Source organism: Engystomops pustulosus, chromosome 1 (genome assembly GCF_040894005.1).
Source record: "Engystomops pustulosus chromosome 1, aEngPut4.maternal, whole genome shotgun sequence".
NCBI lineage: Eukaryota > Metazoa > Chordata > Amphibia > Anura > Leptodactylidae > Engystomops > Engystomops pustulosus.
Genome location: NC_092411.1, coordinates 1,371,790 through 1,394,446, shown reverse-complemented (window position 1 = coordinate 1,394,446; position 22,657 = coordinate 1,371,790). Strand labels below are relative to the sequence as shown.

The following is a 22,657-nucleotide window of genomic DNA, read 5'->3' as shown; positions in this document are numbered from 1 at the left end:
AGGAGGAGACAGGTAGCAGTGATATTATACAGGAGGAGGAGACAGGTAGCAGTGATATTATACAGGAGGAGGAGACAGGTAGCAGTGATATTATACAGGAGGAGGAGACAGGTAGCAGTGATATTATACAAGAGGGAGGGGACAGATAGCAGTGATATTATACAGGAGGGAGGGGACAGGTAGCAGTGATATTATACAGGAGGGAGGAGACAGGTAGCAGTGATATTATACAGGAGGAGGTGACAGGTAGCAGTGATATTATCCAGGAGGAGGGGACAGGTAGCAGTGATATTATCCAGGAGGAGGTGACAGGTAGCAGTGATATTATCCAGGAGGAGGTGACAGGTAGCAGTGATATTATCCAGGAGGAGGGGACAGGTAGCAGTGATATTATACAGGAGGAGGGGACAGGTAGCAGTGATATTATACAGGAGGAGGGGACAGGTAGCAGTGATATTATACAGGAGGAGGGGACAGGTAGCAGTGATATTATACAGGAGGAGGGGACAGGTAGCAGTGATATTATACAGGAGGAGGGGACAGGTAGCAGTGATATTATACAGGAGGAGGGGACAGGTAGCAGTGATATTATACAGGAGGAGGTGACAGGTAGCGGTGATATTATACAGGAGGAGGGGACAGGTAGCAGTGATATTATCCAGGAGGAGGGGACAGGTAGCAGTGATATTATACAGGAGGAGGGGACAGGTAGCAGTGATATTATACAGGAGGAGGGGACAGGTAGCAGTGATATTATACAGGAGGAGGGGACAGGTAGCAGTGATATTATACAGGAGGAGGGGACAGGTAGCAGTGATATTATACAGGAGGAGGGGACAGGTAGCAGTGATATTATACAGGAGGAGGTGACAGGTAGCGGTGATATTATACAGGAGGAGGGGACAGGTAGCAGTGATATTATACAGGAGGAGGGGACAGGTAGCAGTGATATTATCCAGGAGGAGGGGACAGGTAGCAGTGATATTATCCAGGAGGAGGTGACAGGTAGCAGTGATATTATCCAGGAGGAGGTGACAGGTAGCAGTGATATTATAGAGGAGGGAGGGGACAGGTAGCAGTGATATTATAGAGGAGGGAGGGGACAGGTAGCAGTGATATTATAGAGGAGGGAGGGGACAGGTAGCAGTGATATTATAGAGGAGGGAGGGGACAGGTAGCAGTGATATTATAGAGGAGGGAGGGGACAGGTAGCAGTGATATTATAGAGGAGGGAGGGGACAGGTAGCAGTGATATTATAGAGGAGGGAGGGGACAGGTAGCAGTGATATTATACAGGAGGGAGGGGACAGGTAGCAGTGATATTATACAGGAGGAGGTGACAGGTAGCAGTGATATTATACAGGAGGAGGTGACAGGTAGCAGTGATATTATACAGGAGGAGGAGACAGGTAGCAGTGATATTATACAGGAGGAGGAGACAGGTAGCAGTGATATTATACAGGAGGAGGTGACAGGTAGCAGTGATATTATACAGGAGGAGGAGACAGGTAGCAGTGATATTATACAGGAGGAGGAGACAGGTAGCAGTGATATTATACAGGAGGAGGAGACAGGTAGCAGTGATATTATACAGGAGGAGGAGACAGGTAGCAGTGATATTATACAAGAGGGAGGGGACAGATAGCAGTGATATTATACAGGAGGGAGGGGACAGGTAGCAGTGATATTATACAGGAGGGAGGAGACAGGTAGCAGTGATATTATACAGGAGGAGGTGACAGGTAGCAGTGATATTATCCAGGAGGAGGGGACAGGTAGCAGTGATATTATCCAGGAGGAGGTGACAGGTAGCAGTGATATTATCCAGGAGGAGGTGACAGGTAGCAGTGATATTATCCAGGAGGAGGTGACAGGTAGCAGTGATATTATCCAGGAGGAGGGGACAGGTAGCAGTGATATTATACAGGAGGAGGGGACAGGTAGCAGTGATATTATACAGGAGGAGGGGACAGGTAGCAGTGATATTATACAGGAGGAGGGGACAGGTAGCAGTGATATTATACAGGAGGAGGGGACAGGTAGCAGTGATATTATACAGGAGGAGGGGACAGGTAGCAGTGATATTATACAGGAGGAGGGGACAGGTAGCAGTGATATTATACAGGAGGAGGTGACAGGTAGCGGTGATATTATACAGGAGGAGGGGACAGGTAGCAGTGATATTATCCAGGAGGAGGGGACAGGTAGCAGTGATATTATACAGGAGGAGGGGACAGGTAGCAGTGATATTATACAGGAGGAGGGGACAGGTAGCAGTGATATTATACAGGAGGAGGGGACAGGTAGCAGTGATATTATACAGGAGGAGGGGACAGGTAGCAGTGATATTATACAGGAGGAGGGGACAGGTAGCAGTGATATTATACAGGAGGAGGTGACAGGTAGCGGTGATATTATACAGGAGGAGGGGACAGGTAGCAGTGATATTATACAGGAGGAGGGGACAGGTAGCAGTGATATTATACAGGAGGAGGGGACAGGTAGCAGTGATATTATACAGGAGGAGGGGACAGGTAGCAGTGATATTATACAGGAGGAGGGGACAGGTAGCAGTGATATTATACAGGAGGAGGGGACAGGTAGCAGTGATATTATACAGGAGGAGGGGACAGGTAGCAGTGATATTATACAGGAGGAGGGGACAGGTAGCAGTGATATTATACAGGAGGAGGGGACAGGTAGCAGTGATATTATACAGGAGGAGGTGACAGGTAGCGGTGATATTATACAGGAGGAGGGGACAGGTAGCAGTGATATTATACAGGAGGAGGGGACAGGTAGCAGTGATATTATACAGGAGGAGGGGACAGGTAGCAGTGATATTATACAGGAGGAGGTGACAGGTAGCGGTGATATTATACAGGAGGAGGGGACAGGTAGCAGTGATATTATACAGGAGGAGGGGACAGGTAGCAGTGATATTATACAGGAGGAGGGGACAGGTAGCAGTGATATTATACAGGAGGAGGGGACAGGTAGCAGTGATATTATACAGGAGGAGGGGACAGGTAGCAGTGATATTATACAGGAGGAGGGGACAGGTAGCGGTGATATTATCCAGGAGGAGGGGACAGGTAGCAGTGATATTATACAGGAGGGAGGAGACAGGTAGCGGTGATATTATACAGGAGGAGGGGACAGGTAGCAGTGATATTATACAGGAGGGAGGGGACAGGTAGCAGTGATATTATCCAGGAGGAGGTGACAGGTAGCAGTGATATTATACAGGAGGGAGGGGACAGATAGCAGTGATATTATACAGAATCCGCTGATAATATTGGAAATATTCGTTTAGAAATATGAATGTTTTATAAAGTTTCTGTATAATATGTACATCCCAGATCACAGCCTGAGGGAGGCACAGACCGCGTGTTCTAGGCGTGTTCTAGGCATGTTCTAGGCGTGTTCTAGGCGTGAGGCCTCTCCATACGTGATGTGTGTCCTTGAGCTGGTCCCGGCAGTCCCCCTGGTCACACTGCACTGCATTACTCCGCTCCACCACTGGGGGGCGCCGCTGGTCTCCGGAGCTTATAATGTTCTTCTGGTAGATTTCTCAGACGCTCAGCTGCCTGGGAACACACAGATAGTTCAGATTCATTACCATAAGGGGTGGGGCATGAGGGGTAAGGGGTGGGGCCATGAGGGGTAAGGGGTGGGGCCATGAGGAATAAGGGGTGGGGCCATGAGGAATAAGGGGTGGGGCCATGAGGAATAAGGGGTGGGGCCATGAGGAATAAGGGGTGGGGCCATGAGGAATAAGGGGTGGGGCCATGAGGAATAAGGGGTGGGGCCATGAGGAATAAGGGGTGGGGCCATGAGGAATAAGGGGTGGGGCCATGAGGAATAAGGGGTGGGGCCATGAGGAATAAGGGGTGGGGCCATGAAGAATAAGGGGTGGGGCCATGAGGAATAAGGGGTGGGCCATGAGGAATAAGGGGTGGGGCCATGAGGAATAAGGGGTGGGGCCATGAGGAATAAGGGGTGGGGCCTTGAGGAATAAGGGGTGGGGCCATGAGGAATAAGGGGTGGGGTCATGAGGAATAAGGGGTGGAGCATGGGGAGTAAGGGGTGGAGCATGGGGAGTAAGGGGTGGAGCATGGGGAGTAAGGGGTGGAGCATGGGGAGTAAGGGGTGGAGCATGGGGAATATGGGAGAGTCATGAGGAATATGGGCGGGGCATTAAGAATATGGGCGGGTCATTAAGAATATGGGCGGGGCATGAGGGCTAAGGCCCCTCAGTGAAGACAAGGGGGTGGAGCATATCCCAGCAGGTCCATACATTTGAAGTGATGACTGGTCCAAGCCTGTGCGCAGCAGTGGTAAGGAGCATGATGGGATATGCCGGCCCCGTACACATTAGATTGTCAGCTCACCTGCTCCACTGTCAGGTCCCTTTGAGCTTGGGCCAACATCTCATATCCCACCATGAACTTCCGCACGGAGGCCGAGCGCAGCAGCGGGGGGTAGTAGTGAGCGTGCAGCTGCCAGTGACTGCAGTCCTCACCCAGGTGCCGGCCCGTGGGGGCCCCTGCGGAGAAGAGGAGATACAGGAGGGGTACAGAGACCACAGGGCCCCCAGGACCACCCAGAAGAAGAAGCACATGCACCCTCAGTGCCCCGGACCACCAGGGGATGGCGACCCCCTCACTGCCCCAGACCACCAGGAGATAGTGACCCCCTCACTGCCCCAGACCACCAGGAGATAGTGACCCCCTCACTGCCCCAGACCACCAGGGGATGGCGACCCCCTCACTGCCCCAGACCACCAGGAGATAGTGACCCCCTCACTGCCCCAGACCACCAGGGGATGGAGACCCCCTCACTGCCCCAGACCACCAGGAGATAGTGACCCCCTCACTGCCCCAGACCACCAGGATATAGTGACCCCCTCAGTGCCCCAGACCACCAGGATATAGTGACCCCCTCACTGCCCCAGACCACCAGGATATAGTGACCCCCTCACTGCCCCAGACCACCAGGATATAGTGACCCCCTCACTGCCCCAGACCACCAGGAGATGGAGACCCCCTCACTGCCCCAGACCACCAGGTGAAGGAGACCCCCTCACTGCCCCAGACCACCAGGAGATAGTGACCCCCTCACTGCCCCAGACCACCAGGATATAGTGACCCCCTCAGTGCCCCAGACCACCAGGAGATAGTGACCCCCTCACTGCCCCAGACCACCAGGAGATAGTGACCCCCTCACTGCCCCAGACCACCAGGAGATAGTGACCCCCTCACTGCCCCAGACCACCAGGATATAGTGACCCCCTCACTGCCCCAGACCACCAGGAGATAGTGACCCCCTCACTGCCCCAGACCACCAGGAGATAGTGACCCCCTCACTGCCCCAGACCACCAGGAGATAGTGACCCCCTCACTGCCCCAGACCACCAGGATATAGTGACCCCCTCAGTGCCCCAGACCACCAGGATATAGTGACCCCCTCAGTGCCCCAGACCACCAGGATATAGTGACCCCCTCAGTGCCCCAGACCACCAGGATATAGTGACCCCCTCAGTGCCCCAGACCACCAGGATATAGTGACCCCCTCAGTGCCCCAGACCACCAGGAGATAGTGACCCCCTCACTGCCCCAGACCACCAGGATATAGTGACCCCCTCAGTGCCCCAGACCACCAGGATATAGTGACTCCCTCAGTGCCCCAGACCACCAGGATATAGTGACCCCCTCAGTGCCCCAGACCACCAGGAGATGGCGACCCCCTCACTGCCCCAGACCACCAGGAGATAGTGACCCCCTCAGTGCCCCAGACCACCAGGAGATAGTGACCCCCTCACTGCCCCAGACCACCAGGATATAGTGACCCCCTCAGTGCCCCAGACCACCAGTATATAGTGACCCCCTCACTGCCCCAGACCACCAGGATATAGTGACCCCCTCAGTGCCCCAGACCACCAGTATATAGTGACCCCCTCACTGCCCCAGACCACCAGGATATAGTGACCCCCTCACTGCCCCAGACCACCAGGATATAGTGACCCCCTCACTGCCCCAGACCACCAGGAGATGGAGACCCCCTCACTGCCCCAGACCACCAGGGGATGGCGACCCCCTCACTGCCCCAGACCACCAGGATATAGTGACCCCCTCAGTGCCCCAGACCACCAGGAGATAGCGACCCCCTCACTGCCCCAGACCACCAGGAGATAGTGACCCCCTCAGTGCCCCAGACCACCAGGATATAGTGACCCCCTCAGTGCCCCAGACCACCAGGAGATAGTGACCCCCTCAGTGCCCCAGACCACCAGGATATAGTGACCCCCTCACTGCCCCAGACCACCAGGAGATAGTGACCCCCTCACTGCCCCAGACCACCAGGATATAGTGACCCCCTCACTGCCCCAGACCACCAGGAGATGGCGACCCCCTCACTGCCCCAGACCACCAGGAGATAGCGACCCCCTCACTGCCCCAGACCACCAGGAGATAGCGACCCCCTCACTGCCCCAGACCACCAGGTTATAGTGACCCCCTCACTGCCCCAGACCACCAGTATATAGTGACCCCCTCACTGCCCCAGACCACCAGGAGATAGTGACCCCCTCACTGCCCCAGACCACCAGGAGATGGCGACCCCCTCACTGCCGCAGACCACCAGGAGATAGTGACCCCCTCACTGCCCCAGACCACCAGGAGATGGCGACCCCCTCACTGCCCCAGACCACCAGGAGATAGTGACCCCCTCACTGCCCCAGACCACCAGGAGATAGTGACCCCCTCACTGCCGCAGACCACCAGGAGATAGTGACCCCCTCACTGCCGCAGACCACCAGGAGATAGTGACCCCCTCACTGCCCCAGACCACCAGGAGATAGTGACCCCCTCACTGCCCCAGACCACCAGGAGATAGTGACCCCCTCACTGCCCCAGACCACCAGGAGATAGTGACCCCCTCACTGCCCCAGACCACCAGGAGATAGTGACCCCCTCACTGCCCCAGACCACCAGGGGATGGAGACCCCCTCACTGCCGCAGACCACCAGGAGATAGTGACCCCCTCACTGCCCCAGACCACCAGGAGATGGCGACCCCCTCACTGCCCCAGACCACCAGGAGATAGTGACCCCCTCACTGCCCCAGACCACCAGGAGATAGTGACCCCCTCACTGCCGCAGACCACCAGGAGATAGTGACCCCCTCACTGCCCCAGACCACCAGGAGATAGTGACCCCCTCAGTGCCCCGGACCACCAGGATATAGTGACCCCCTCACTGCCCCAGACCACCAGGATATAGTGACCCCCTCACTGCCCCAGACCACCAGGAGATGGCGACCCCCTCACTGCCCCAGACCACCAGGATATAGTGACCCCCTCAGTGCCCCAGACCACCAGGAGATAGTGACCCCCTCACTGCCCCAGACCACCAGGAGATGGTGACCCCCTCACTGCCCCAGACCACCAGGAGATAGTGACCCCCTCAGTGCCCCAGACCACCAGGATATAGTGACCCCCTCAGTGCCCCAGACCACCAGGAGATAGTGACCCCCTCACTGCCCCAGGCCACCAGGAGATGGCGACCCCCTCACTGCCCCAGACCACCAGGATATAGTGACCCCCTCACTGCCCCAGACCACCAGGATATAGTGACCCCCTCAGTGCCCCAGACCACCAGGATATAGTGACCCCCTCACTGCCCCAGACCACCAGGATATAGTGACCCCCTCACTGCCGCAGACCACCAGGAGATAGTGACCCCCTCACTGCCGCAGACCACCAGGAGATAGTGACCCCCTCACTGCCCCAGACCACCAGGAGATAGTGACCCCCTCACTGCCCCAGACCACCAGGATATAGTGACCCCCTCACTGCCCCAGACCACCAGGAGATGGCGACCCCCTCACTGCCCCAGACCACCAGGAGATGGTGACCCCCTCACTGCCCCAGACCACCAGGAGATGGCGACCCCCTCACTGCCCCAGACCACCAGGAGATAGTGACCCCCTCACTGCCGCAGACCACCAGGAGATAGTGACCCCCTCACTGCCCCAGACCACCAGGATATAGTGACCCCCTCACTGCCCCAGACCACCAGGAGATGGCGACCCCCTCACTGCCCCAGACCACCAGGAGATGGCGACCCCCTCACTGCCCCAGACCACCAGGAGACAGTGACCCCCTCACTGCCCCAGACCACCAGGAGATAGTGACCCCCTCACTGCCCCAGACCACCAGGAGATGGCGACCCCCTCACTGCCCCAGACAACTTGCCCTATAGATGGAGTTGGGGCATCAGTTGTGTCAGGTGGATACACGGCTGATCGTACGACTGAATAAGCAGTAACGATAAAACCACGGGCATCATTACTCAAAGAAATGAAGGTCAGACAGTCCCAAAAATTGGGAAAACTTTGAAAGTGTCTCTAAGTGCAAAACCATCAAATGCTACAGAACATGAGGAACGCCCCTGTTCGGTGTGATGGTGCGGGGAGCTGTGCTGGTGACACTGTTGGGTGTGATGGTGTGGAGGGCTTTGCTGGTGACACTGTTGGGTGTGATGGTGCGGGGAGGCTGTGCTGGTGACACTGTTGGGTGTGATGGTGTGGGGAGGCTGTGCTGGTGACACTGTTGGGTGTGATGGTGTGGGGGGCTGTGCTGGTGACACTGTTGGGTGTGATGGTGTGGGGGGCTGTGCTGGTGACACTGTTGGGTGTGATGGTGTGGGGAGGCTGTGCTGGTGACACTGTTGGGTGTGATGGTGTGTGGGGGGGCTGTGCTGGTGACACTGTTGGGTGTGATGGTGTGGGGGGCTGTGCTGGTGACACTGTTGGGTGTGATAGTGTGGGGGGGGGGGCTGTGCTGGTGACACTTGGGTGTGATGGTGTGGGGGGCTTTGCTGGTGACACTGTTGGGTGTGATGGTGTGTGGGGGCGCTGTGCTGGTGACACTGTTGGGTGTGATGGTGTGGAGGGCTTTGCTGGTGACACTGTTGAGTGTGATGGTGTGGGGGGCTTTGCTGGTGACACTGTTGGGTGTGATGGTGTGGGGAGGCTGCTCTGGTGACACTGTTGGGTGTGATGGTGTGGGGGGGCTGCTCTGGTGACACTGTTGGGTGTGATGGTGTGGGGGGGCTGTGCTGGTGACACTGTTGGGTGTGATGGTGTGGAGGGCTTTGCTGGTGACACTGTTGAGTGTGATGGTGTGGGGGGCTTTGCTGGTGACACTGTTGGGTGTGATGGTGTGGGGAGGCTGCTCTGGTGACACTGTTGGGTGTGATGGTGTGGGGGGGCTGCTCTGGTGACACTGTTGGGTGTGATGGTGTGGGGGGGCTGTGCTGGTGACACTGTTGGGTGTGATGGTGGGGAGGGCTGTGCTGGTGACACTGTTGGGTGTGATGGTGTGGGGGGCTTTGCTGGTAACACTGTTGGGTGTGATAGTGTCGGGGGGCTCTGCTGGTGACACTGTTGGGTGTGATGGTGTGGGGGACTGTGCTGGTGACACTGTTGGGTGTGATGGTGTGGGGGCTGTGCTGGTGACACTGTTGGGTGTGATGGTGTGGGGGGCTGTGCTGGTGACACTGTTGGGTGTGATGGTGTGGGGGGCTGTGCTGGTGACACTGTTGGGTGTGATGGTGCTGGGGGCCTGTGCTGGTGACACTGTTGGGTGTGATGGTGTGGGGGGCTGTGCTGGTGACACTGTTGGGTGTGATGTTGTGTGGGGGGGCTGTGCTGGTGACACTGTTGGGTGTGATGGTGTGGGGGGCTGTGCTGGTGACACTGTTGGGTGTGATGGTGTGGGGGGCTGTGCTGGTGACACTGTTGGGTGTGATGGTGTGTGGGGGCGCTGTGCTGGTGACACTGTTGGGTGTGATGGTGTGGGGGGCTTTGCTGGTAACACTGTTGGGTGTGATAGTGTCGGGGGGCTCTGCTGGTGACACTGTTGGGTGTGATGGTGTGGGGGACTGTGCTGGTGACACTGTTGGGTGTGATGGTGTGGGGGGCTGTGCTGGTGACACTGTTGGGTGTGATGTTGTGGGGGGGGGCTGTGCTGGTAACACTGTTGGGTGTGATGGTGTGGAGGGCTTTGCTGGTGACACTGTTGGGTGTGATGGTGTGGGGGGCTGTGCTGGTGACACTGTTGGGTGTGATGGTGTGGGGGGCTGTGCTGGTGACACTGTTGGGTGTGATGGTGTGTGGGGGGGCTGTGCTGGTGACACTGTTGGGTGTGATGGTGTGTGGGGGGGCTGTGCTGGTGACACTGTTGGGTGTGATGGTGTGGGGGGCTGTGCTGGTGACACTGTTGGGTGTGATGGTGTGGGGGGCTGTGCTGGTGAAACTGTTGGGTGTGATGGTGTGGGGGACTGTGCTGGTGACACTGGTGGGTGTGATGGTGTGGGGGGCTGTATTGGTGACACTGTTGGGTGTGATGGTGTGTGGGGGGGCTGTGCTGGTGACACTGTTGGGTGTGATGGTGTGGGGGGCTGTGCTGGTGACACTGTTGGGTGTGATGTTGTGTGGGGGGGCTGTGCTGGTGACACTGTTGGGTGTGATGGTGTGGGGGGCTTTGCTGGTAACACTGTTGGGTGTGATAGTGTCGGGGGGCTCTGCTAGTGACACTGTTGGGTGTGATGGTGTGGGGGACTGTGCTGGTGACACTGTTGGGTGTGATGGTGTGGGGGGCTGTGCTGGTGACACTGTTGGGTGTGATGTTGTGGGGGGGGGCTGTGCTGGTGACACTGTTGGGTGTGATGGTGTGGAGGGCTTTGCTGGTGACACTGTTGGGTGTGATGGTGTGTGGGGGGGCTGTGCTGGTGACACTGTTGGGTGTGATGGTGTGGGGGGCTGTGCTGGTGACACTGTTGGGTGTGATAGTGTGGGGGGGGGCTGTGCTGGTGACACTGTTGGGTGTGATGGTGTGGGGGGCTTTGCTGGTGACACTGTTGGGTGTGATGTTGTGGGGGGCTGTGCTGGTGACACTGTTGGGTGTGATGGTGCTGGGGGCCTGTGCTGGAGACACTGTTGGGTGTGATGGTGTGGGGGGCTGTGCTGGTGACACTGTTGGGTGTGATGTTGTGGGGGGGGGGCTGTGCTGGTGACACTGTTGGGTGTGATGGTGTGGAGGGCTTTGCTGGTGACACTGTTGGGTGTGATGGTGTGGGGAGGCTGCTTTGGTGACACTGTTGGGTGTGATGGTGTGGGGGGGCTTTGCTGGTGACACTGTTGGGTGTGATGGTGTGGGGGGCTGTGCTGGTGACACTGTTGGGTGTGATGGTGTGGGGGGGCTTTGCTGGTGACACTGTTGGGTGTGATGGTGTGGGGGGCTGTGCTGGTGACACTGTTGGGTGTGATGGTGTGGGGGGCTGTGCTGGTGACACTGTTGGGTGCGATGGTGTGTGGGGGGCTCTGTTGGTGACACTGTTGGGTGTGATGGTGTGGGGGGCTGTGTTGGTGACACTGTTGGGTGTGATGGTGTGGGGAGGGGGCTGTGCTGGTGACACTGTTGGGTGTGATGGTGTGGGGGGGGGAGCTGTGCTGGTGACACTGTTGGGTGTGATGGTGTGGGGGCTGTGCTGGTGACACTGTTGGGTGTGATGGTGTGTGGGGGGGATTTGCTGGTGACACTGTTGGGTGTGATAGTGTGGGGGACTGTGCTGGTGACACTGTTGGGTGTGATGGTGTGGGGGGCTGTGCTGGTGACACTGTTGGGTGTGATGGTGTGGGGACTGTGCTGGTGACACTGTTGGGTGTGATGGTGTGGGGGGCTGTGCTGGTGACACTGTTGGGTGTGATGGTGTGGGGGGGCTGTGCTGGTGACACTGTTGGGTGTGATGGTGTGGGGGGCTCTGCTGGTGACACTGTTGGGTGTGATGGTGTGGGGGGCTCTGCTGGTGACACTGTTGGGTGTGATGGTGTGGGGGGGGGAGCTGTACTGGTGACACTGTTGGGTGTGATGGTGTGGGGGGCTGTGTTGGTGACACTGTTGGGTGTGATGGTGTGGGGAGGGGGCTGTGCTGGTGACACTGTTGGGTGTGATGGTGTGGGGAGGGGGCTGTGCTGGTGACACTGTTGGGTGTGATGGTGTGGGGAGGGGGCTGTGCTGGTGACACTGTTGGGTGTGATGGTGTGGGGAGGGGGCTGTGCTGGTGACACTGTTGGGTGTGATGGTGTGGGGGGGGGGATTTGCTGGTGACACTGTTGGGTGTGATGGTGTGGGGGGCTGTGCTGGTGACACTGTTGGGTGTGATGGTGTCACTGTTGGGTGTGATGGTGTGGATATTATACCGACCAGGAGGATGCAATATAATATTGTGTAAAATAATACTAGATATTATACCACCCAGGAGGATGTAATATAATATAAAATAATACTAGATATTATACCGCCCAGGAGGATGTAATATAATATAATATAATACTAGATATTATACCGACCAGGAGGATGCAATATAATATTATGTAAAATAATACTAGATATTATACCACCCAGGAGGATGTAATATAATATAATATAATACTAGATATTATACCGCCCAGGAGGATGTAATATAATATAATGCTAGATATTATACCACCCAGGAGGATGTAATATAATATAATATAATACTAGATATTATACCACCCAGGAGGATGCAATCCTGTGCTGGTGACACTGTTGGGTGTGATGGTGTGTGGGGGGGATTTGCTGGTGACACTGTTGGGTGTGATGGTGTGGGGGGCTGTGCTGGTGACACTGTTGGGTGTGATGGTGTGGGGGGGCTGTGCTGGTGACACTGTTGGGTGTGATGGTGTGGGGGGGCTGTGCTGGTGACACTGTTGGGTGTGATAGTGTCGGGGGGCTCTGCTGGTGACACTGTTGGGTGTGATGGTGCTGGGGGCCTGTGCTGGTGACACTGTTGGGTGTGATGGTGTGGGGGGCTTTGCTGGTGACACTGTTGGGTGTGATGGTGTGGGGAGGCTGTGCTGGTGACACTGTTGGGTGTGATGGTGTGTGGGGGGGATTTGCTGGTGACACTGTTGGGTGTGATGGTGTGGGGGGCTGTGCTGGTGACACTGTTGGGTGTGATGGTGTGGGGGGGCTGTGCTGGTGACACTGTTGGGTGTGATGGTGTGGGGGGGCTGTGCTGGTGACACTGTTGGGTGTGATAGTGTCGGGGGGCTCTGCTGGTGACACTGTTGGGTGTGATGGTGCTGGGGGCCTGTGCTGGTGACACTGTTGGGTGTGATGGTGTGGGGGGCTTTGCTGGTGACACTGTTGGGTGTGATGGTGTGGGGAGGCTGTGCTGGTGACACTGTTGGGTGTGATGGTGTGGGGGGGCTGTGCTGGTGACACTGTTGGGTGTGATGGTGTGTGGGGGGCTGTGCTGGTGACACTGTTGGGTGTGATGGTGTGGGGGGGGCTTTGCTGGTGACACTGTTGGGTGTGATGGTGTGGGGGGCTGTGTTGGTGACACTGTTGGGTGTGATGTTGTGGGGGGGGGAGCTGCTCTGGTGACACTGTTGGGTGTGATGGTGTGGAGGGCTTTGCTGGTGACACTGTTGGGTGTGATGGTGTGGGGGGCTGTGCTGGTGACACTGTTGGGTGTGATGGTGTGGAGGGCTTTGCTGGTGACACTGTTGGGTGTGATGGTGTGGGGAGGCTCTGCTGGTGACACTGTTGGGTGTGATGGTGTGGGGGGCTGTGCTGGTGACACTGTTGGGTGTGATGGTGTGGGGAGGCTCTGCTGGTGACACTGTTGGGTGTGATGGTGTGGGGGGCTGTGCTGGTGACACTGTTGGGTGTGATGGTGTGGGGGGCTGTGCTGGTGACACTGTTGGGTGTGGGGGCTGTGCTGGTGACACTGTTGGGTGTGATGGTGGGGAGGGCTGTGCTGGTGACACTGTTGGGTGTGATGGTGTGGGGGGCTTTGCTGGTAACACTGTTGGGTGTGATAGTGTCGGGGGGCTCTGCTGGTGACACTGTTGGGTGTGATGGTGTGGGGGACTGTGCTGGTGACACTGTTGGGTGTGATGGTGTGGGGGGCTGTGCTGGTGACACTGTTGGGTGTGATGGTGTGGGGGGCTGTGCTGGTGACACTGTTGGGTGTGATGGTGCTGGGGGCCTGTGCTGGTGACACTGTTGGGTGTGATGGTGTGGGGGGCTGTGCTGGTGACACTGTTGGGTGGGGGGGGGCTGTGCTGGTGACACTGTTGGGTGTGATGGTGTGGAGGGCTTTGCTGGTGACACTGTTGGGTGTGATGGTGTGGGGAGGCTGCTCTGGTGACACTGTTGGGTGTGATGGTGTGGGGGGGCTTTGCTGGTGACACTGTTGGGTGTGATGGTGTGGGGGGCTGTGCTGGTGACACTGTTGGGTGTGATGGTGTGGGGAGGCTGTGCTGGTGACACTGTTGGGTGCGATGGTGTGTGGGGGGGATTTGCTGGTGACACTGTTGGGTGTGATGGTGTGGGGGACTGTGCTGGTGACACTGTTGGGTGTGATGGTGTGGGGGGCTGTGCTGGTGACACTGTTGGGTGTGATGGTGTGGGGGGCTGTGCTGGTGACACTGTTGGGTGTGATGGTGTGGGGGGCTGTGCTGGTGACACTGTTGGGTGTGATGGTGTAGGGAGGCTGTGCTGGTGATACTGTTGGGTGTGATGGTGTGGGGGGCTCTGCTGGTGACACTGTTGGGTGTGATAGTGTCGGGGGGCTGTGCTGGTGACACTGTTGGGTGTGATGGTGTGGGGGGCTGTGCTGGTGACACTGTTGGGTGTGATGGTGTGGGGGGCTGTGTTGGTGACACTGTTGGGTGTGATGGTGTGGGGGGGGGGGGAGCTGTGCTGGTGACACTGTTGGGTGTGATGGTGTGGGGGGGGGAGCTGTGCTGGTGACACTGTTGGGTGTGATGGTGTGGGGGACTGTGCTGGTGACACTGTTGGGTGTGATGGTGCGGGGGGCTGTGCTGGTGACACTGTTGGGTGTGATGGTGTGGGGGACTGTGCTGGTGACACTGTTGGGTGTGATGGTGTGGGGGGCAGTGCTGGTGACACTGTTGGGTGTGATGGTGTGGGGGGCTGTGCTGGTGACACTGTTGGGTGTGATGGTGTGGGGGGCTGTGCTGGTGATACTGTTGGGTGTGATGGTGTGGGGGGCTGTGCTGGTGACACTGTTGGGTGTGATGGTGTGGGGAGGCTGTGCTGGTGACACTGTTGGGTGTGATGGTGTTTGGGGGGATTTGCTGGTGACACTGTTGGGTGTGATGGTGTGTGGGGGGGCTGTGCTGGTGACACTGTTGGGTGTGATGGTGTGGGGGGCTGTGCTGGTGACACTGTTGGGTGTGATAGTGTGGGGGGGGCTGTGCTGGTGACACTGTTGGGTGTGATGGTGGGGAGGGCTGTGCTGGTGACACTGTTGGGTGTGATGGTGTGGGGAGGCTGTGCTGGTGACACTGTTGGGTGCGATGGTGTGTGGGGGGGATTTGCTGGTGACACTGTTGGGTGTGATGGTGTGGGGGACTGTGCTGGTGACACTGTTGGGTGTGATGGTGTGGGGGGCTGTGCTGGTGACACTGTTGGGTGTGATGGTGTGGGGGGCTGTGCTGGTGACACTGTTGGGTGTGATGGTGTGGGGGGCTGTGCTGGTGACACTGTTGGGTGTGATGGTGTGGGGGGCTGTGCTGGTGACACTGTTGGGTGTGATGGTGTGGGGGGCTGTGCTGGTGACACTGTTGGGTGTGATGGTGTAGGGAGGCTGTGCTGGTGATACTGTTGGGTGTGATGGTGTGGGGGGCTCTGCTGGTGACACTGTTGGGTGTGATAGTGTCGGGGGGCTGTGCTGGTGACACTGTTGGGTGTGATGGTGTGGGGGGCTGTGCTGGTGACACTGTTGGGTGTGATGGTGTGGGGGGCTGTGTTGGTGACACTGTTGGGTGTGATGGTGTGGGGGGGGGGGAGCTGTGCTGGTGACACTGTTGGGTGTGATGGTGTGGGGGGGGGAGCTGTGCTGGTGACACTGTTGGGTGTGATGGTGTGGGGGACTGTGCTGGTGACACTGTTGGGTGTGATGGTGCGGGGGGCTGTGCTGGTGACACTGTTGGGTGTGATGGTGTGGGGGACTGTGCTGGTGACACTGTTGGGTGTGATGGTGTGGGGGGCAGTGCTGGTGACACTGTTGGGTGTGATGGTGTGGGGGGCTGTGCTGGTGACACTGTTGGGTGTGATGGTGTGGGGGGCTGTGCTGGTGATACTGTTGGGTGTGATGGTGTGGGGGGCTGTGCTGGTGACACTGTTGGGTGTGATGGTGTGGGGAGGCTGTGCTGGTGACACTGTTGGGTGTGATGGTGTTTGGGGGGATTTGCTGGTGACACTGTTGGGTGTGATGGTGTGTGGGGGGGCTGTGCTGGTGACACTGTTGGGTGTGATGGTGTGGGGGGCTGTGCTGGTGACACTGTTGGGTGTGATAGTGTGGGGGGGGCTGTGCTGGTGACACTGTTGGGTGTGATGGTGGGGAGGGCTGTGCTGGTGACACTGTTGGGTGTGATGGTGTGGGGAGGCTGTGCTGGTGACACTGTTGGGTGCGATGGTGTGTGGGGGGGATTTGCTGGTGACACTGTTGGGTGTGATGGTGTGGGGGACTGTGCTGGTGACACTGTTGGGTGTGATGGTGTGGGGGGCTGTGCTGGTGACACTGTTGGGTGTGATGGTGTGGGGGGCTGTGCTGGTGACACTGTTGGGTGTGATGGTGTGGGGGGCTGTGCTGGTGACACTGTTGGGTGTGATGGTGTGGGGGGCTGTGCTGGTGACACTGTTGGGTGTGATGGTGTGGGGGGCTGTGCTGGTGACACTGTTGGGTGTGATGGTGTGGGGGGCTGTGCTGGTGACACTGTTGGGTTAGATGGTGTGGGGGGCTGTGCTGGTGACACTGTTGGGTGTGATGGTGTGGGGGGCTGTGCTGGTGACACTGTTGGGTGTGATGGTGTGGGGGGCTGTGCTGGTGACACTGTTGGGTGGGGGGGGGGGCTTTGCTGGTGACACTGTTGGGTGTGATGGTATGGGGAGGCTGCTCTGGTGACACTGTTGGGTGTGATGGTATGGGGGGGCTTTGCTGGTGACACTGTTGGGTGTGATGGTGTGGGGGGCTGTGCTGGTGACACTGTTGGGTGTGATGGTGTGGGGAGGCTGTGCTGGTGACACTGTTGGGTGCGATGGTGTGTGGGGGGGATTTGCTGGTGACACTGTTGGGTGTGATGGTGTGGGGGACTGTGCTGGTGACACTGTTGGGTGTGATGGTGTGGGGGGCTGTGCTGGTGACACTGTTGGGTGTGATGGTGTGGGGGGCTGTGCTGGTGACACTGTTGGGTGTGATGGTGTGGGGGGCTGTGCTGGTGACACTGTTGGGTGTGATGGTGTGGGGGGCTGTGCTGGTGACACTGTTGGGTGTGATGGTGTGGGGGACTGTGCTGGTGACACTGTTGGGTGTGATGGTGTGGGGGGGATTTGCTGGTGACACTGTTGAGTGTGATGGTGTGGGGGGGATTTGCTGGTGACACTGTTGGGTGTGATGGTGTGGGGGGCTGTGCTGGTGACACTGTTGGGTGTGATGGTGTGGGGGGCTGTGCTGGTGACACTGTTGGGTGTGATGGTGTGGAGGGGCTGTGCTGGTGACACTGTTGGGTGTGATGGTGTGGGGGGCTGTGCTGGTGACACTGTTGGGTGTGATGGTGTGGGGGGCTGTGCTGGTGACACTGTTGGGTGTGATGGTGTGGGGGGGCTGTGCTGGTGACACTGTTGGGTGTGATGGTGTGGGGGGCTCTGCTGGTGACACTGTTGGGTGTGATGGTGTGGGGGGCTCTGCTGGTGACACTGTTGGGTGTGATGGTGTGGGGGTGGGGAGCTGTGCTGGTGACACTGTTGGGTGTGATGGTGTGGGGGGCTGTGTTGGTGACACTGTTGGGTGTGATGGTGTGGGGAGGGGGCTGTGCTGGTGACACTGTTGGGTGTGATGGTGTGGGGAGGGGGCTGTGCTGGTGACACTGTTGGGTGTGATGGTGTGGGGAGGGAGCTGTGCTGGTGACACTGTTGGGTGTGATGGTGTGGGGGGGGGGGCTGTGCTGGTGACACTGTTGGGTGTGATGGTGTGGGGGGGGATTTGCTGGTGACACTGTTGGGTGTGATGGTGTGGGGGACTGTGCTGGTGACACTGTTGGGTGTGATGGTGTGGATATTATACCGCCCAGGAGGATGTAATATAATATTATGTAATATAATACTAGATATTATACCACCCAGGAGGATGTAATATAATATAATATAATACTAGATATTATACCGCCCAGGAGGATGTAATATAATATAATATAATGCTAGATATTATACCGCCCAGGAGGATGTAATATAATATAATATAATACTAGATATTATACCACCCAGGAGGATTTAATATAATATAATATAATGCTAGATATTATACCACCCAGGAGGATGTAATATAATATAATATAATACTAGATATTATACCACCCAGGAGGATGTAATATAATATAATATAATACTAGATATTATACCACCCAGGAGGATGCAATCCTGTGCTGGTGACACTGTTGGGTGTGATGGTGTGTGGGGGGGATTTGCTGGTGACACTGTTGGGTGTGATGGTGTGGGGGGCTGTGCTGGTGACACTGTTGGGTGTGATGGTGTGGGGGGCTGTGCTGGTAACACTGTTGGGTGTGATGGTGTGGGGGGGCTGTGCTGGTGACACTGTTGGGTGTGATGGTGTGGGGGCTGTGCTGGTAACACTGTTGGGTGTGATGGTGTGGGGGGGCTGTGCTGGTGACACTGTTGGGTGTGATGGTGTGGGGGGGCTGTGCTGGTGACACTGTTGGGTGTGATAGTGTCGGGGGGCTCTGCTGGTGACACTGTTGGGTGTGATGGTGTGGGGGACTTTGCTGGTGACACTGTTGAGGATTATACTGGCCCAGCAGGATGACCACAGCATCTTGCAGCGGCTTCTATTCCATCCGCTTTGCGTTTCGTTGGACCATAATTTATATTTCAACAGGACGATGATGCCAAACACCTACAGGCTGTGCAAAAGCTTTCAGACCCAGAAGGAGAGTGATGGGGGCTACTCCAGATGACCAGACCTTAACCAAATCCAGATGGTTTGGGGGGAACTGAACTGCAGAGTGAAGGCAAAAGGGCCAACACTCCGGGAACTCCTTCAAGACTATGGAAAAACCATTTCAGGCGACTCCCTCTTGTATCTCTCTCTCTCTCTCTCTCCAGGTGACTCCCTCTTGTATCTCTCTCTCTCTCTCCAGGTGACTCCCTCTTGTATCTCTCTCTCTCTCTCCAGGTGACTCCCTCTTGTATCTCTCTCTCTCTCTCCAGGTGACTCCCTCTTGTATCTCTCTCTCTCTCTCCAGGTGACTCCCTCTTGTATCTCTCTCTCTCTCTCTCCAGGTGACTCCCTCTTGTATCTCTCTCTCTCTCCAGGTGACTCCCTCTTGTATCTCTCTCTCTCCAGGTGACTCCCTCTTGTATCTCTCTCTCTCTCTCTCCAGGTGACTCCCTCTTGTATCTCTCTCTCTCTCTCTCCAGGTGACTCCCTCTTGTATCTCTCTCTCTCTCTCTCCAGGTGACTCCCTCTTGTATCTCTCTCTCTCTCTCTCCAGGTGACTCCCTCTTGTATCTCTCTCTCTCTCTCTCCAGGTGACTCCCTCTTGTATCTCTCTCTCTCTCTCTCCAGGTGACTCCCTCTTGTATCTCTCTCTCTCTCTCTCCAGGTGACTCCCTCTTGTATCTCTCTCTCTCTCTCTCCAGGTGACTCCCTCTTGTATCTCTCTCTCTCTCTCTCCAGGTGACTCCCTCTTGTATCTCTCTCTCTCTCTCTCTCCAGGTGACTCCCTCTTGTATCTCTCTCTCTCTCTCTCCAGGTGACTCCCTCTTGTATCTCTCTCTCTCTCTCTCCAGGTGACTCCCTCTTGTATCTCTCTCTCTCTCCAGGTGACTCCCTCTTGTATCTCTCTCTCTCTCCAGGTGACTCCCTCTTGTATCTCTCTCTCTCTCTCCAGGTGACTCCCTCTTGTATCTCTCTCTCTCTCTCCAGGTGACTCCCTCTTGTATCTCTCTCTCTCTCTCTCCAGGTGACTCCCTCTTGTATCTCTCTCTCTCTCTCTCCAGGTGACTCCCTCTTGTATCTCTCTCTCTCTCTCTCCAGGTGACTCCCTCTTGTATCTCTCTCTCTCTCTCTCCAGGTGACTCCCTCTTGAATCTCTCTCTCTCTCTCTCCAGGTGACTCCCTCTTGTATCTCTCTCTCTCTCTCTCCAGGTGACTCCCTCTTGTATCTCTCTCTCTCTCTCTCCAGGTGACTCCCTCTTGTATCTCTCTCTCTCTCTCTCCAGGTGACTCCCTCTTGTATCTCTCTCTCTCTCTCTCCAGGTGACTCCCTCTTGTATCTCTCTCTCTCTCTCTCCAGGTGACTCCCTCTTGTATCTCTCTCTCTCTCTCTCCAGGTGACTCCCTCTTGTATCTCTCTCTCTCTCTCTCTCCAGGTGACTCCCTCTTGTATCTCTCTCTCTCTCTCTCTCCAGGTGACTCCCTCTTGTATCTCTCTCTCTCTCTCTCTCCAGGTGACTCCCTCTTGTATCTCTCTCTCTCTCTCTCTCCAGGTGACTCCCTCTTGTATCTCTCTCTCTCTCTCTCCAGGTGACTCCCTCTTGTATCTCTCTCTCTCTCTCTCCAGGTGACTCCCTCTTGTATCTCTCTCTCTCTCTCTCTCTCCAGGTGACTCCCTCTTGTATCTCTCTCTCTCTCTCTCTCCAGGTGACTCCCTCTTGTATCTCTCTCTCTCTCTCTCCAGGTGACTCCCTCTTGTATCTCTCTCTCTCTCTCCAGGTGACTCCCTCTTGTATCTCTCTCTCTCTCCAGGTGACTCCCTCTTGTATCTCTCTCTCTCTCCAGGTGACTCCCTCTTGTATCTCTCTCTCTCTCTCCAGGTGACTCCCTCTTGTATCTCTCTCTCTCTCTCCAGGTGACTCCCTCTTGTATCTCTCTCTCTCTCTCCAGGTGACTCCCTCTTGTATCTCTCTCTCTCCAGGTGACTCCCTCTTGTATCTCTCTCTCTCCAGGTGACTCCCTCTTGTATCTCTCTCTCTCCAGGTGACTCCCTCTTGTATCTCTCTCTCTCCAGGTGACTCCCTCTTGTATCTCTCTCTCTCCAGGTGACTCCCTCTTGTATCTCTCTCTCTCCAGGTGACTCCCTCTTGTATCTCTCTCTCTCCAGGTGACTCCCTCTTGTATCTCTCTCTCTCCAGGTGACTCCCTCTTGTATCTCTCTCTGCAGGTGACTACCTCTTGTACCTCTCTCTGCAGGTGACTACCTCTTGTACCTCTCTCTGCAGGTGACTACCTCTTGTACCTCATGGAGAGAAGCCCAGACTGTGCAGAGTAGTGACCACAGCAGAAGGAGCTGGAATATCAGAGAGTCTCCGTGGTCTCGCACTGTTTGCTCTATAATTCCACATGTGATAAGTCAGAGTGCTGAGGCCTTCAGTGCGAATCTACAATTATTATAGTCAGGAAAATACAGAAACCTGGTGAGTGCGGACTCTTGTTCTGTGCAGGGGCGTCCACAGAGCCTTGTATATGAGCAGATGACTCTACGGTTGTGGACCATGTGTGTAATAATGACATTTTAGGGGCTCCTCGCATCAGTCCTGGTCTGGAGATCCCTCGGATCCACTCACCGTGCCAGCCCATGGAGTAGGGGAAGGAGATCTCAAACAGGTTGTCATATTTGGAGAGGAGCCGCTTCATGATGGAAGCCAAACCTGAGGAGAAGCCAATCGTGACTGGAAAGTGGGTCCATGGTGGAGGCACAGGAAGATGTCAGAGGAATACAAATACCTACCGTCCCTTTCCGCGCTGTTGAGGTCCTGCAGACGGGTCACATGGCGACGTGGGAGAAGAAGCGTCTGAAAGGGCCACACGGCCCAGTACGGGACCAGCACCAGCCAGTGGTCATTACTCAGCACCAGGCGCTCCTGGGGGCACAGAAGACGTTACCCCTCATACCATCTGCTCACCCCCCACACATCACATGACACCCACCTTCCTCTCCTCCTCCAGTCGCCCATACTCCAGTAACATGGGGGTGCCGTGCCTCTCCAGGTATTCCCTCTGTGTCCGGTCCTCAGTCCGAGCCTCGTTTGGAAGGAAATTACTGGCCCAGATCTTATAGAGTAGAGAATAATCACACGGATCAGTGCTACCCCTGGGCCCATAACCTGCTGTGCTGCAGTGTAAAGCACTGGGATATACAGAGCCGTATCCATGGAGTGCAGAGCAGAGGTAGGTCCTCCAACCTCCAACAAAGCTGTGGATGAGCCCCATAGCCAGCGCCCGCCCTCCAGTCCTAGGCGAGGAGGAGGAGGAGGATGAGCTCCGCTGCGCTCTGCTGTGCTGCGCTCTGCTGTGCTGCGCTCTGCTGTGCTGCGCTCTGCTGTGCTGCGCTCCTGAGGCTTCATGATGCAGTTTGTTCACCAATGTTCTCTAACAAACCCCTGAGACCTTCACAGATCATCAGTCGTTATACAGAGGATAAATATCATCCACACTTCTCTATTTATGAACTGGATGACTTGTACAGGGAATAGGACCCGGGATTATAACTACAGGGGGGTGGGGGGGAATACATTT

General features: G+C 56.3%; 1 protein-coding gene across 1 annotated transcript in view; it reads right to left on the bottom strand.

Annotated features, from left to right (window-relative positions):
• Positions 1-3,268: 3,268 nt before the first annotated feature.
• The window catches only part of GALT (galactose-1-phosphate uridylyltransferase), a 42,030-nt gene continuing 22,641 nt past the window's right edge, over positions 3,269-22,657 (bottom strand). The window contains exons 7-11 of the mRNA XM_072155228.1: positions 22,070-22,192; positions 21,870-22,002; positions 21,706-21,789; positions 4,395-4,549; positions 3,269-3,590 (exon numbers count right to left, since the gene is read on the bottom strand). Of these exons, the coding sequence (XP_072011329.1) occupies positions 3,507-3,590; positions 4,395-4,549; positions 21,706-21,789; positions 21,870-22,002; positions 22,070-22,192 (579 nt within the window). The 3' untranslated portion in view covers positions 3,269-3,506. The remainder of the gene's footprint in view (positions 3,591-4,394; positions 4,550-21,705; positions 21,790-21,869; positions 22,003-22,069; positions 22,193-22,657) is intronic.